Below are 16,401 nucleotides of genomic sequence, written 5' to 3'. Positions count from 1 at the left end.
TAACGTTGAAAGAAATGGGGGAAAAAGGTTCTCTAGACCAGACTGCAGTCCTACAAGGGGATATTGTGAAAAACACCAATCACTTGTTTTTTAAAATCTTAAAAGTTTATTAGCAATAAAATAGTTATAAATAAATAGTAATAAAATTAGAGTAATAAAAATTTGGACAATGAGGATTAGGACACTACAAGACAATAAAATAAAATATTAAAAATTAAATTAAATTAAATTAATTAAATTAAATTAAAATTAAAAAATAAAAATAAAAAATAAAAAATAAAAAATAAAAAGCAAAGAACTACGGATGTCCAGATCTTTTTGGACACTAAACTGCCAAAAACATGCCTTGTGAACAAAGGAATAGCCCTTAAAAGCAACAGCCTGTTGCATATTCATATATCTCATACATGATGCAGAAATTCCTTGCAAATTAAGAATTTTTCTGGTTTTTGTCAACTCCTTCCTCTTAATCCTGGTGGCTCCATAAAGATGGAGAGAAGGTGGAAGAATGTTTGTCTTTTCCCATAAGGAGGCAGTAACTCATTAGGTGTCCTGTTGCTGTTATCTCTGTGCGAAGAGCTTCTTGATTATCTTATCCCTTTCTTGAGCTAGTAAAAAATATCTTACATCGCAGAGTTTCTATTTTACCATTATGTTGTAACCTAAGACTATATTTAACACACTACTTAGAAAGGATTAATACAGTATTACAAAATAACCCTCCATAATACATATAGCATTCAATTCAATATTTGCCAAGAGCCAATTATAAAATACGCATTTTTCACAGATATTTACTCTGTGACCACTGAGCTCTGTATAATGGAAGTCTCTACGGCACTATATGGGATCTTGCACGTTTGCCTGATTATCAGCACAAGAGACAAATTGTGTAACTCAGCAGACAAACTCTTAAAGAGAGGAAGACAGGCAAGGAAGTCCTACCAGTGTAGAAAACATACCAGACTCAAAAAAGTGTCATCCCTCATGCATAGGTGTCTAAGCTACTTTTTAAGAATGCCACAACCTCCACGTGTGCTCTGTCCTAGCACTTCACTGTTCTCTTCTGCAAGTTTCCTAATTTCAATTTTCCCAGATACAATTTGGATTGCTACTTCAAAAAGGAAGTTAACACACTGATTTCTGCCATTAGAGTGGGTAAGAAAAACAGTCTTTACATATTTAAAGCCTAGAATGAGATGTTCCACCTTCTTTTGAGTAAAGAACCCCATGTTTTGTATCTCCAATCATCATAAGCTGCTCTTGTCTTTCTCTAAATGATCCACCAACTGAATGGATGACAGCACACAGAACTAGACACCAGCTTAAAGCGTCACTGAAAAGAGACTGGAAGGCAAAAGCAGAAGTCCCGCTCTGCAACAGCACACTTCTGTTAATTCAAGTTTAACTTGAGAACCACGATAAATCTCATAAAGTTTTTCATCCAGCTCACATCCTGTATGTCTACCACCAAATGTGCTAATGTCTGCTTATCCCTACTTTATGTCACTTGATTTTTTTCAAGCAACAGCTTCATCTGTCAGCACCAATTGTGACTCTTATCCCACAGCAAGCCTCCAATTTTCCCTAGCTTGATGTCATCTCAGATTTAAGAAAGTTTCCCCCTTATTATGTCATCCAGATCATTAATCCTTTGGTGGTTGCATTCTTTTTTCTTTCAGTTGATAAATGTCATCTGTTTTCTAATTATTACGCTGTAGAGTTATAGAGAACTGGGGGCTGTGCCCACATGAATACTAAAGAAGCATAGGATGCTCTGTACCTTTGGGTGCAAATTAAAGTGCAGCTATTAAAGCAGGCAGGATTTTGTACAATCTTGCACTAAATGGACAAGTTGTTGCCTTCAGTAACATTTTTCACTGCTTTCTTCAGGCATGGATGTATTTTTTGTGTTAACACTCTTGAGCTAAACATCATTGGTTTTCAGTTGATTAAGTAGAGAGGTCCCACTTGTGTCAAGGTTCAGTAACAACTAGAAGTCATGACTGGCCATGCCTCCACAGACGTGTCTCTGGGGTTTGCAGGATAGCAGTGACATCAGAAAATTATAAAAAAACGGGCCCGCCAGAAACTGCTGCAGCCTGCAAATGCCTCAGGCATCTGTCTGGGACAAAGCTGTAGCATCCCATCAACTCTCCTCTCTCAGTCAATTCCCAAGTCTTCTGCCCTGGCCATGGCAGTGACTAGCTAGCATAGAGTAGTCCTCCTGGGAGTAAAAGACAGATTCCCCCATGGACTTCTGGCTCTTTGACCCCTGGTTTCTCCTTTCCCTCTTCCCTCATGGGCTGGATATATTGCTGCCCGTCTACTAATTGTAAAATATCAAAGATGATATTTTTACTAATTTCTTTACTTACATTCATACCAATACCTTACTTTGCCTGATCTCCTTTTCCCTTTTCTCCTAGTTTCACTCAGTTTTAGCCTTCCATATGTTTTCCCCTGACCCCTTCCTTGTTTTGTTAAACTAATAAAATGGGGAAAGCGGAGTGGAGGAAGGGGGAACAGGGGAACGTGGAATAGAGGCATGCACATAGAAAAGGGGAGAGAGAGGGATTCATGTAATTGTTACAATAAATAAGGTGCCTTATTTATTGTAACAATTTTAGGTTACAGCCCAGTACCCAGACAAACATCAAGATGCTCTCCAACAGGATTGTGAGGCTGCCCTGGATCATTGTCAGCACCAGCACTGCCTGGATCATCCAACAGCCCAAGCAAAATATATGGGTCACTCTTGTGAAGTCTTTACAACAGGACAGTTTCTGCATGGCCATGGGCAGCGTGGAAGAGCCTTTATCCCCATGCCTGCTGGGAATCCCTTTGGCATCCAAAGATTATCCCTATACAGGTAAGAGGCCCAACCCTGTGGGCACCTGGGATGAGTGGACAAAGATTTTACCACATGCACCACAAGAAGCCCAAGAACTGGGGTCTTCCAAAGCAACATTGTGTGTTCACTTTTACTATAAGCAATCTAATCAGCTATGGTCTAAAGCCACGCAGGCCCAATTAATTCCTAGAAGAGATGTGACACCAATTTGAAAAGAACATAATTCGGCCAACTGGTGCAATTACACCATTCCCATATTGTCTACGTCCTCTCCATACCCCAGAGTGCTCCCCAGGGGAGTGTTTCTTATCTGTGGGGATGGAGTGTGGGCAGGGTTCCCCTCACGACTCCAAGGGCAGCAGTGCCCACCATCCACCTCCCCCATTTTTAGTGGTTCCCTTATGAAATCAGGTATTTATTGCCTTCGATGGGTTTGTATTTTTCCCAAAGCTGTTTGTATTTGTTTGGGAAGCAGGAGTGCCTGTATGTGATCCTGTTTACTCCATTGAGACAGCTTTGATTTTGCTTCCCAAAATGAAAAAGCAGAAGACTGTGGCAGGAACTAAGTATAGATAACTTTTAATATATTGCTGTTGGTCTTTGCTATACCCGTGCCAAAATTGTGTGAAAATGTCAGTGTGTTCTCTTCCCTTCATTTTCACTTCCTGCTTTCCTGACCTATACAGTATTTTTTCATCTTGTATACCACTTTTATGCTCCCTGAATATGTTCTTTCCACTCTAGTCTGAGAATCTTATCTTGATCTCTGACTGTACTGATACGGTGCTTTACATACTTTGTCCTCATGGCATTTGAGAAACAGCTTTCTATTAGCTTAATCAAAGTTTCTAAGTCACTTGTATGTTCTAAAATTAGGAAGAATTGAATTTCTACTGTGTGCTGTTGTAGCTGAAATTTATTTATAACCTGAATCCATTTATTCTGCCACTGATTAAAATCACTGTAAAGCAATGAGGCATGGCTTGTGGAGTTTGACTGATGGAGCTGTAGGCCTGTTTTGGCCAGCTATTTAATCGTATATAATCCATGCAAAACCAATTTTTAAACAAATTCAGAGTGTGTTGTGCTGCCCAGCCAACTGGACCGTTTTCTGTGTGCTGTGCAGTTGTGTGGGGGCACAGTTTGAATGCACCTCACAGTATTAACAAGGGAGAATGAATTGCATCCACTAAGAGCACGGAAATTTTTATCTGTGCCAGGTCACGGCTGTGGCCCCGACAGCACTGGGATTTATCCACATACTTTATAGACATACTGTGTCTAATTAGATACATTTTGTGAAATCTCTTTTCTTACTCTGCTGTAAGATTATGCAATGTTATGGCTGCAATCATTAGAAATGAACTGAGGAATTTTATAAAGCTGTGAGAATGAACTTTGAGGGCTTGTTTTCAGCTGCACGCAGCACCGCTACTGCACATATGATGCATCTCTTTTGATTTTAACATTGCCCAGCTACAGCAATTAATTTTTCTTTGTGTTCCAGAGGGAGCTGTCCATCCTCCTAAACTTATACCAGAGCGTGGCAAATGCCCATGTGCCTGCCAAACATTCAGACGTCGCCCTGGAAGAGTTACCTTGGGCAGGGCTTTGTGCACTCTTGCGTGAGAATGTTGAAGCCCTGATCTTGAACTTCCACAAGGCTAACGAGAGGCTGAGTGTCCCCAGGCATCAGCTGCCTCTGCTGAGCTCAGGGACATTTGTGCACACTGCAGTCTCGTTACAAAGGAGAAGAAGGAGTGGTATTCATCCCCCCAAGAGGATTTGGACATTAACAAATGAACACCATTAATTATGGCTGGTCCACTGCTCAGTTTGATGCTGTTGCTGTGAGCATTTAGATGGGGCTGGAGTGTGCATCAAGTCTCTCAGCTCCACTTTCTGTGCAGGACATTCTGAAAGGACTGTCTGATACCCGCCACAGGCACCTAATTCAAGGATAATAAATTCATCTTACTGATGAAGAAACTCACAGAATGTAGTCATTTCCAGTCATAAAGCAAGTCTTTATTTTACCATAATCCATAGGCAAAATACACTTTCTCCAGGAATACCATCTTTAAATGATGTGTTTATGACTCAGATGCACTATTTGAAAGATTGCCAGTCTGGGGTTTTCTGTTTAATTGCAACTTTCGGATTATGGCATTTTTATTCAGAAACACAATAGAAATACCTATTCTAAAACATGTCAGTATTTGTGTGAAGGAGGAGCTGTACTTTTCTGAGTGATATTAATGCAAGTGAGCTTACGTGGCCTTTCTTCCCAGAAAACCTTGTATTTTTAGGAAAAAAAAAAAAAAAAACAAACCCTTTCTAAATAGATCAGCTGGGTCCAGAGACTAAGCTAAGAGTGGCTAAGCCACTCTTCAGGGTTCCACTTTGTTTTCTGGTTTATTTCTCTTTTGAAGTAAAAGAGGAAAGGGAGAAGGAAAGACATGGGAAGGGAAGGAGATGGATATTGTTGGCAGTGTTTCTGGGGATTGTGTCTTACTGTTCTTGCTTTTTGATTAAGCCTTGTTACTGAGACTGATTGTGAGGTCTCTAGGGATCTTCTCATGTACTTACCAGCTTTTCTGGGATTTTAGACTGTGTTGTACCAAACTTTTTTCCTACAGTTCAGCATGATCTTTCTGGAAGTGTCTTGCTGATATTTTCTAGTAACAAAGTGCAGGTGTGTGCATTTGGAGATCATTGTTGGCTTGGTTCATTCCTCCATTTAATTTGCATGGGAGGTGCAGTGTTAAACCACAAGACTGAATCCCTTCATGCTTGTTGAAAACGCATCGTAAACTTATGAGCTATTGTAAGGAAAACATTCTCTATGCTAGAATTCCCTGAAATTGTTTCAAAACTTAATAATAATCTGGAATGTCTTGGCTTTTCAACAAAACAAACAAAACAAAAAAACAAACAAAAAACAAACAAACAAAAACCAAAGACAAACAAAAACCACAAATAAAACAAAAAATTAAACGCTGTTTTTTAATTATTGCTTGCAATCATCACAAATTTCTAAAGGATATACTTGATTATTAATTTACAAATATACTAAATTTTAATACAGTTATTTAAAAAAATGTTCGAAGTGTCTGGCTTAGGTTTCCTACAAAGAAGGTGACAAATATCTGCAAGGTGGTAAAAGGATGGCAGAACCCAAACCAAATAAAATATTTTGTTTCAAAATATATTTCAGTTTTGTTTTGAGAACCAAGTAATTCATCTGCTGTGCAAGGGTTTTACTTAGTTTTAATGAAAATTTTGAAGAAATTACAGTTTAGATTTTATGCTGGAATAGTCTGTGCTTGACTCAAAGTGAAAAGGTAAATAATAATTTCTTCTTAAATTCTTGTCACACAGATATCCCACCTAGAATACATTTGCAAACACAAGACTGACACTATGAACAACCTTCAGCAGAAGCAGGAGGAGGCTTTTGAGAAAATGTCTGAACAGTTAAAAGCACAGGAACATTGCAGGCAGAAAGAAAAGCAATATCTTGAAGAGCAGGACTCAAATATCCTTGCAGAAGTTCATGCAAGAGCACAGGTATGGTGCTGGGAACTTCTAATTTTTTTCTTGTACCATTTAATGGATTCTTTCAGTAGTTTAACACCCTTAGCAGTTTAAGGTCATTTGGGAATGTTAGTATATTTTTAAAGTAAAAAAAAACCCAAACAGCAAACCAAGCCATCACTGTGCTGATATTAACATCATTTAAAATAAGGCCTGAGGGTGTATAGGACTTTTATTGTGAGTCCAGCTCCGAGCTGCCTTTGGAGGAAGTAATCCTGAAGTGGTCCTGGTCATCTCTTCTGCTTCCTCGATTGCTTCATTGCAAGTTTCCTTCCTTTTCATTTGAAAAGCCCTTAGAGTTGGGATTTAGATGGCAGGGGCCCATGTGATCTGGAGAAGGAATAATAGAAGTACAAACAGTCATAGAAACAACAGCAGTATGAAACCAGCCCTACAGCCAATCAATTTCTCTGAAGTATTTTGTCTCCAAAGACTGGTGACAAGTCTGGAGTCTAAAGGGAATCCAGGAAGCCAAGTGTTCTGATCAGTGTGGCCAGACTAGCACACACACCTTCTCTGAGTCATTGGCTAGGTCACAGCCATCTGCTGCTCCCAAAACAATCCCTGCTTTTGTCTTTACTGTAGAGGGAAGCTCAGGCAAAGCCCACCCACTGCCAGCTGCCCTCAAAGGCAAAAGGAATGCCCCAAGTGCTCCCTGCCTGCATCCAAGTGCCACAGTGGCTTCTGTAGGGAGTCCAAAATGTCTCTCCCAACACCAAAGGAGGAGGAACATGTGTTACAGCCCGTGCTGAGGCACACACACTATAATACACTGCTCGACTGGACAAAGAATGCACAGGACGTACTCAGCAGCTTCAGGCACCTCCTCAGCAGCCTGACAGCCAGCCCTCTCCCACAGCTCCAGCCTGGCTCTGCAGGGGCTTCCCGTGGCACCTCCCTCCTTCTGAGGGGAAGCTCTGGGCTTCCCTTTCTCTTTGGGCCTGCAGCGCCATTCCTGCCTTCCTCAAACCTGCGCTCTGGTAGCCTCTCACCAGACCGCTCCCTGAAGACACAAAAATCTCTCCAGCACTGTTTACCAAGGGCCAGCTAAGAGACAATGCCACCCAGACAGACAGTGTCCAGAGAAACAGTGCCCATAAGGGGCCCAGAGGAGTCCAAAACAACACACAAACTCTCTTTTCACACTCTGTGCCTCTTGACTCTCTCTGGTTCTTATCTTTTCTCGCCCAGGCTGCATGATGGCAATTTACTGCATCATCTCAAGCAGCCTGTTCTCTTGCTCCTTCTGTACCTCTGCCAGGAAATTTTCCCCTTGTGCCAGCAGCTGCTGTGCCTCCAGACGCTGCCCTTCCGACTCCTGGTGAGGGGAGGAAGACACTTCCACATGAAGTGCCAGCCAAGCTCCCCAAATAATCAGTGGAAGCTTCATGCCTCGCACCACCCCCCACCTGAAAAGTGCACGTCAGTAGTGACTTTGTGCCCTCCAGCAATGCTGTGCCAAGCAGAAATTCAAAAGCAGGATCAGCAGGTGCGAGGAAAAGGAGATGCCACCTTCCTTTCCTGCTCTGATGGCTGCCTGTTTCCTGGCCCCTCTCCCCTCAGGATTTCTACCTGTTCTCACAGGTTCAGTTCTCCAAGTGCTGAAGTGGTCCTTGTCATCTCCTTTGCTTCCTGCATGACTTGGCTGCAGGGATGACAGCGATCAGGCTGTCAGAAGAGGCTTAAGAGAGGCTCCGCTGACTGGAGAAATGGATGCTGCCCAAAGGGGAAAAGGAACAAACCAAATCAAATTAAAAGAGACAAAGGAAAAAGGAACCATTCTTTTCCAAACTGACTTCCTAACAGGGTCAAGCTGGATTCCTCTAGCCCCCAGAAATACACAAACATAGGCGGCCTGAGGTCACCATCAGCACATGAGCCTTCATGTCCAGGATGCTGCTAGCACAGGCAAACATGGCCCAGAACTGCACTAGTCCGTTCCTCAAGGCGTCATCACTTGCTGGCATTTTTGTCCTGACAGCACTGTGGGATTGCTGCTTGCTGTCCAAAGGTTTTGTTCCTTTCAGGAAACTCAACAGACTTATTCCAGCTCCTCTTTTCTACAGACATGGGCTATTTGAGTGTCCAAAAGAGATGTGGGGCATTGGGCAGTCCTCAAGAGACTCCCAAGGGCTCTGAAATTATTGACCGCACGTGTTGTTCTCAGGAGCGCTGGACACGCAGGTTTTCAGCAGCAAGCCAGGAGCAAGGACACAAGCAGCAGGGCACAGATGGGCTGAGCTCTGGCTTGCAGGAAGAGCAGTGTCTGCCTTGGCATGCCCCCCGCTCCTGTGCTGGCTGCCATCTTCCTTCTCAGCAGGAACAGCCAAGGAAATGGCCTGGTCACCAGCTCCTTGTCTGCCACAAAACCTGGCAGCAAAGCCGCAGCAATCCTCATCTACTTGAGCGGGCCAGGCAGCACATGGGGCTGGCACAACTCCTGCTCAGCTGTCCCCATCTGGCTGGCAGAAACCTCTAAGGCTGGGGCAGGAGGGACAAGCTGAGTGCCCTCGGATGCTCACAGTGAGCTCCCCCACAGCCCCTGCCTTCCCACGGACCAATCTAGAACCGCTTGGTTCTAGACTGCTTTTGTTGTGTTCTTCAAGCCCCCGTCCCTGGCATTGCAATACTTCAGTTCCTTTGCTACCAGGTAAACATGAATACACCACCTGAGAACAAAAGAGGGTCACAGAAATGACCAGAAGCTGGGAGCTCTCCTCTGAGGAACGGCTGGGAGAGTTGTGCTTGTTTAGCCTGGAGAAGAGCAAGCCCCAAGGAGACCTTTCAATATTCGTAGGGCCTTCTAAGAAGAATGGGGACAAATCTTTTAGTAGGGCCAATTGTAAGAGGACAAGGGTGAATGGTTTAAAGCTACAAGACACTCGATTGGCTCTAAGGAAGAAAGTGTTTACGAGGAGAGTGCTGAAACACTGGCACAGGCTGCCCAGAGAGCTGGGAGGAGCCCCAAGCCCAGCAACATTCAAGGTGAGCTTGAATGGGACCCTGAGCAACCTGATCCACTTGAAGATGTCTTTGCCAGTGACTGGAGTTTTGGACTAGATGACCTTCACCGGTCCCTTCTAATCTCAACCAGTCTTGGATCCTACTTGGTTTTCATTGGAAAAGCACCCAGAGTGGATATTGCTATGTGGGGGGGCCCATCGGAAGCCCTGGAGTTTGGCCGAGGAACAAACCCTGACAGGGAACAGCTCTTTGGGCTGCAGCCGCTTTGCCTTGTACCTGCAGAAGTTCCTTGGCAGAGCCTCGCCTGTCCACATCCATCTGCAGGCAGCAGCCCAGAAATTCACACAAGCCAGAGGGCAGCCTGAGCTTGTGCAGGTCTGGTACGCCTTGCTTGCCTATCAGGTAGTTAGCCTGAAGCCAAAGGAAACATGAGACTCTACGTGATTCTTCCATATCCTTCAGTGCTCACCTCGACCCCATCTTTTAAGCTCCAGCCTGCAGTGGCAATTTCTTGCCTAGCAGATGCTTAGAGATGAGCCTTCCCTCCCAAAGGAAAAAAGGCTCCAGTGCAGCCCCAGCTCTTCCAAGCTGCAACAGGTCTTGCCTTGACAGCTGATGCCAGCCCCAAGGGGGCCTTGGTGGAAGCACTTTAAGCTGTGGGCATGGGATTTTGTCTAATGGACACACAGGAGAAGGACACCGCTCTCTGAGCGTATTTGCACCTTACCCTCTCACTGGTTTCCCGAATATAAGGAGCCTCTCCTTTGGCCATTTCTATTCCCACGATGCCAAGGGACCAGATGTCCACTTTGGGGCCGTATGGCTCTCTTCTCACCACCTCGGGTGCCATCCAGCAAGTGGTCCCGACCATCGACCTCCGTTTACTCTGCTCAGGGCTGAGCGGAGAACAGAGGCCAAAATCGGCTGAGGAGAAAAACAAACACTGCTTCAAGTAGGGAACCAAGGAAAAGGCTTCCTCACTCTACGTCTCAGAATGCAGTGCTGAATCGAGCTGGAAAAGCAGCTGGGCTCTCATTCCTCAGGGCTGCAGCCAAGGACATGGGCAATTGTCCACTTAGCAACCCCCCCCCAGGATTCCCAGCCTGGCTTTTCCTCAGGCAGCGGAACGTTTACACTGTAACTCTCTCCCTTTGGAAGGAACACACACACAAACCAAAGTTACTCTTGCTACCTTCTTGCTCTCTAGACCACTCAGCCCCTTACAGCTGCGCCCTGGGCTCCCAGAGTGCTCCCTGCCCTCTCACCAGCGCCACTGCTGGGCACCCGGCAGCCGCTCAAAAGCAGCCCCACACCGCCTCCCCGGAGCGCTGCGCCTGACCCAGAACACCCACCCAGCTTGACGGAGCCATCCTGGCCCAGAAGGATGTTGTCACTTTTGATGTCTCTGTGGATCACCTGGTTGGCATGAAGGAAAGCCAGGCCTTGCAGGCACTGGGAGAGAAAAAAGAAACAGGAGGCCAACAGTTAGCCTGATCTGATTTCATCACACCCAAAAGGACACTGCTCCTGAAGATTCACAGATCTCAAAGGAGCAGTGAGCGCTGGCAAGAGGAAGTGCTTGCTGCTGCAACACGAGGAGGAGAGCAGGATCTTTCCAAGGCAAGGCATATTAGCGCTTGAGAGGGAAACATCAGTCCTTGCTCAAGACTGTCCCCTGCAAAGCCAGTCAGAACGATCCCTGCTGCACTGGATGCGCTCTCCCTGTCTGGAGGACAAGCAATGGTTTGCCAAAAGAGGAAAAGTTCCTGCCTTGGGTACAAGGGGATCACTGTCGGGTGGGAGGCTGGAGGACAAGGGTTATAGGGCTTCGACAGCAGACTTGGAAGGAGCTCATTTGTCAGTTTTCAGGAGCAAGCAGCATGGTGGGTGCCGTGCCATCCTTTGAAGTTGGGACTGTGACAGATGAGTCTCTCTTTGGCTTTGCCGCTGGTTTAAAACTTGGACACCAGCACCTTTGCACTTACAGGCAAAGAAGGCAATGCAGAAAGGGTTTGGGCAAAGGCTTGGAGAGGCAAAGTGCAGAACAGAAAATAGAAATGAAAACGAGACAGGGAGTTCAACAATGGTCTAGAAGAGTAAAGAACAGACTATAGTAAGGGCAGGGACACTGGCAGGCAGTTCACTCCCAATGCTCTTTCTTCTCCAAAGCATAAGAGCAACACAGAAAGAAAGCTCTGAACATGGAATCACTCGCTTTGCAGCGCTTTTGAGGGACGAGCCTGTCCAAGCCATCCCAAGCACAAGCAGGGCCCCTTACCTCCCGACACACTGTTGCTATGTGTCCTACAGCCATCCTTTTCATGCTGACCACATCAGCTAAGGAGCCTCCATCCATATACTCCAACACCACCAGGACATCCTCATTGACAAGGTAGCTGCAAGATGAAAGCAACAGCGTGGAGCTGAATGTGCACAGCTGAATTGCCGGATGAAGGAAAGACTGCAGCTGAGTTTTGTTTCCAGGTCACTGGTAAATGAAGACAGAATCAAATGAAGGCACACTCCACCCAGGCTATCCAGTGCTTGCCATCTGTGCCGTCTGAATGAGGAAGGCACATCCGTGGAAAAGGAGGAGGCTTAGGTGGCAAACAGGGGAAAAGGGCAGTTTTGTGATGGCAAAGATTAATCTGGAAGCGGACACATCCCGGCAGCTGCTTCATCATCTTCATACACAAATTGCACCATTAAGTCCAGCAGCAAGGAGGCACAGTCTTCACAGCTTTTACTGTGAAGGGCAGGTGGGTGTGCAGCACTGCCAACACCCTTTGGAAAACCTTGCAGAAAGGACAGTCACAAACAGGAAAAACAATTTCAAACCTGGCAAATTATGTTTCTCCTAGCCTAGTCTTTTGGCATGCAAGGCAATGGAAACCAGTGGGAATGGCGCAAGGGAAATCCTTTCTGTGATGCTTTCTCGGCACTTCTCCTCGACGCTTGGAAGAAATCACACCCCAAAAGAGCAAAACAACATGCAGAGAGTGAACATGCATGCGCTGGCTTAGTAAGAGAGACAGGTTTCTGAGATCAATCTTCAAGATATTTCTGCCAGGAAGCATTCATGGGGACAAAATGCAATCTCCTCCCATGCCTTGTGCAGGACTAGATTGATGTTAATTGAAAGATCCATTTTCTGCCAGAATGTTTACCTTTCTAGGTAGGTGACAATATTGGGGTTCTTATATTCTTTCATGACCAGGATTTCCTTCAACACATCCTCGCAGCCCTGGCGCTGGAGATTAAGTTGCTTTACGGCCACCTACAATGACATTGAAAAGCCATCAGGAGCGGACATTACGAGAGCCTCTTTCTCCGTGCACTCACGGGCCTGGATGCCTTGTCACCTCGGTAGAAATGGACGCTAAACCATCAACCACAAAGCGCTAACAGCACTCTCTGCACCTGCAGACTTCTCAAACAGACTTTGTTTATCACTACTATTATCATTTACACATCTTTTGCAAGCCAAAAGTAATTTTGCTCCTGTGAAGGTAAATTGAAACCACTGGAAATACGTTAGCATTTCTAGGGGCTTTCACCAGCCTTTTGGAGATGGCTGCCATTCTTGACTGGGTGCCAAAGGAAACACACACCTACATGACAGGGAACATGCTGTCCAAAAAAGAACTCCAAGGCGACTCAGAGTAAAGTTACAATCCTAGCACATCCTAACTTCTTCAGTTTGGATTTCGCAACTCTGAAGAACAATCTTGAACATGGTTTACACCGTGGAATTATTGTCATTTGTAATTCTTTAGTGGCTTTAAGAATGAATAACCCTTTATGTGGTACCCTATGGATGCACGGCAGGTCATAAGCAGGGCTTCAGGCTTTCGGACGCCTCCTCCACCTCCCTCCAAGTGCAGTTCCTGAGTGCAGCACTGCAGGTGGATAATGAACTACCAGAAAGATGCAGTTGTATTTGCCGAGAGCCAAAAACAAGAATTAAGGACTATGAACTTATCGTCCCAAAGAGCAGCGGCACTCTCCAAGACACCATGTCTTCAACACAGGATCAACACAAGGTTGTATTATTTAAGGCTCTTCATCAATTTCTTCTCATTGATCTGTGCCTGTGTGTGTGTGTGTGTGTGTGTGAACTAGGTTCCCTAGGACTGAAAGGCAAAACTGTGCTCCAGGCAAGATCTCTCCTTCTTTAGGACTTGCATTATATTTTCAAACTGAACCACGTGATGGAAAACAATGGGAAATCCTATCTGTGTCTGAACCTGGGCTTAAGAGGAATTGGGCTGGAATGACGGCTCTTGCCATCTGCTAATCTATGCATGTTCATCCAGGAAGTCCAAGCCAGCGTGTCCTTCTCTGAAAGGCACCACCACCATCCTTGCATTCATTCAGGTAGGGAGGGAGGACAAAGTCTGTCCCAAATGCATTTTGCAGCCTGCCTCTGGACAGGCTGCTTCTGTGGGACAGCCTTTGCAGCAAAGAGTCAGGCGGCCCAAAGCTTTGGCCACGGATCACATCACAAGGGAAAGCACTCAAGGGCTGCAAAATCTGAATGGGCTGTTGGCACTTACCGCTCGTCCTGTGGCAGCGTTGAAGGCCTTATAAACGGTTCCAAACCCCCTGGAAACAGAACAGTGGCAAGAACAGAGAAGTTGGTCAGTGCTGAGAAGCAAAAGGCAGCCCAGGCAGGAGCTCTCTGCTGCCTGCAGTGTCTCAAAACCACCGGGCTTTGTCTACTCTTCAGCCAAAGGCACAGCAGCCCAGCAGCCCTCTGCCACGCAGAGTGTCCAAGGGAAAAGCTGGGTGCAACCGGAAGAGAAAGGGCTGCTACAAATCTCAAATGTACACACTAGACTGTGCATGCGGGTGTTTTCTTCGCCTTTTCCTTCTGGCATCTGTGCCTGTGGCATGCCTTTCCAGGCAATGAAACACACAGTCCTGCTGGGCCTTCTCACCACTCTCTTTTCATCCTACCTGCCAAACTCAGGCAACACCACACAGCCTTCCTTATTTTCCTGACCACGGAATGTTGTTTTCAGCAAAATACTACTAAGAAATGCTACTGACAGCTGCTATCTGACAGCTATCAGGTGGGACGCTGCTCTCTCAGGTTCTTCTTCCTTCATGAGTGTGGCCAAATTACTTGGAATCGTACAAAACTATGTCTCCTGGGAAAATAGGCAAACTGGCGCCACATGTTTGAGGGACAGGAAGGCTTCCAGGTCCTGCTCCTTGAGGCAGGCAAGCATCCAGTGATCTTTCATGATGCCTTGTACTGCCTCAGCACTGAGACAGGGACAGACTAAAGCCAGGGGCTGAAGATGCTTGCAGCTTGCCTGACTTCCCATGTGATATTGCAGCACCAAAATACCTGGCCCATGGTTCTGTAGAAGTAAGCGTGGCTGCACTCACCCACTGCCAATAGGTCTCCATCCAGTGTACTTCTTCTCTGGATCTCCCACACTCACCTCACACCCTGAAAAACAAAATGCAAGAAGCACACTTCAAAACAGAGATCCTGACTTCCAGGAGATATGAAACTCAGTTCCACTCACATCAACAAGAACAACAACAGCAGCCCCAGCAAGACAGGCAGCTCTGCAGCACACCTGGCCTGCACAGAGCCTGATTCTCCACACTCCATTGAAGGGTTGCCTTGAGAGGAAACTAAGCCCATGGGAAAAGCATCAGAGCAGACAGAGACCAGAAAAGAACAGGCACCAAGGCAAGTGGTTGTCATCCAGAAACAGGAAGGAGGGCTGGAAAATCAGGACACTTCATTTTCTTGGGAAGAAACACTCTCTTGTGAGATTCAACAAAAGCTTTCATACTTCCAAAGTTTCAATGCACCCTCAGATCTGGGATGAATTTTTATCAATTTTTTTCTGCTGTTTTTTCCAGAGCAGAAAGAATATTGTAAAGTGAATTCCGGGAGAGGAAGGCACCTTCTCTACCTCTCAGCATTTTGCCTAAAGAATGCCTTGACATTTTTAGAGAGCAGCAGCTCATGCTATAACCAAGAACAGTGGCTCTAAGAATTAGGACCCTCTTCATTGATGAGCAGGCTAAGTTCTGAAGATGACTTTGCCCATTCCCCATTTAGTGAAGAACTACAAGTCCTTGTCTTCAGCCTGGCATGCAGCAGTCACTGGCACTGGACTCAGCCCCTTGAACACCACCCACGTGCCCCATCTTCCCAAATGGGCACAGCCCAGACGGGGAACAAGGACAGTGCTGCTCCTCAGTCCCTGCCGTGACACAGACACCTGCACAAATGAGATGCTGATCCTTTCATCAGTCCAGGCAAAGCTGCAGCAACGGGACGGCAGCTGCAACCTCACAGCTAAGGAAGGCTCCAGCCTCTGCAGTCACACCAGCTGTCAGTGGCAGGGCAGGTATGACAAAAAGCTCGGCAAAGCCCACAAATGGCCACTGACAGCCACTGTGAAGAAGACAGAGCCAGACTGAGCCCCGTTACAAGCTGCTGACCTCACTCAAGACAGAACATGATTGTCTTTGACTTCAGACCCTGGAGCAGTAGATCAATCCACCTTTTGTCCCAACAGCTGGTGGCAGACACTGAGTAAACCGGGCTCTGTTCTGTACCTGACCGCTTATTCTCTGACAGCACTGCACTGGCAGCTATTACCAGTGGCAAGAAGCAACTCAGTTGTACTGCAGAATCAGCAAGGCCTTGGTGTGCTTTCCTAGAGTACGATCTGTGCAGGGATTGAGGCCAATGCTTAGTATTCCAGGAGTATTTACCAGCGGGCAGTAGCAGTACAGCGTGCCTGGTACCAGAGGAACATGCAGCAGAGGCTTCCTTCTTTGATGCATCTTCCTAAGCATACAACTAAGATATCAAAGAGGGACTGTAAAAAGAGTATCCTGTTTTGCTTCTTTTGGGGCACTTTGAAAAGAACTCTTCCTCTCTGATTCCTCAAGATTCTTCTAAGAATATCATTTTTTAACTTCTAGGGTGTACTGAAAAGACCTCTTCC

General features: G+C 45.8%; 1 protein-coding gene across 1 annotated transcript; it reads right to left on the bottom strand.

Annotated features, from left to right (window-relative positions):
- Window positions 1-10,490: 10,490 nt before the first annotated feature.
- LOC128822359 (serine/threonine-protein kinase PAK 1-like) lies at window positions 10,491-13,044 on the bottom strand. The gene is made up of 6 exons (XM_054004055.1): window positions 13,031-13,044; window positions 12,758-12,794; window positions 12,583-12,692; window positions 11,694-11,811; window positions 10,668-10,867; window positions 10,491-10,518 (listed from the first exon to the last, which is right to left on the bottom strand). Exons 1-6 carry the CDS (start codon window positions 13,042-13,044, stop codon window positions 10,491-10,493), a joined length of 507 nt encoding a protein of 168 aa, XP_053860030.1.
- Between the last annotated feature and the right edge of the window lie 3,357 nt (window positions 13,045-16,401).

This window comes from Vidua macroura, chromosome Z (assembly GCF_024509145.1).
Source record: "Vidua macroura isolate BioBank_ID:100142 chromosome Z, ASM2450914v1, whole genome shotgun sequence".
Classification (NCBI taxonomy): Eukaryota; Metazoa; Chordata; class Aves; order Passeriformes; family Viduidae; genus Vidua; species Vidua macroura.
The sequence above is the reverse complement of the archived record's forward strand: the minus strand, read 5'-3'. Positions and strand labels throughout refer to the sequence as shown.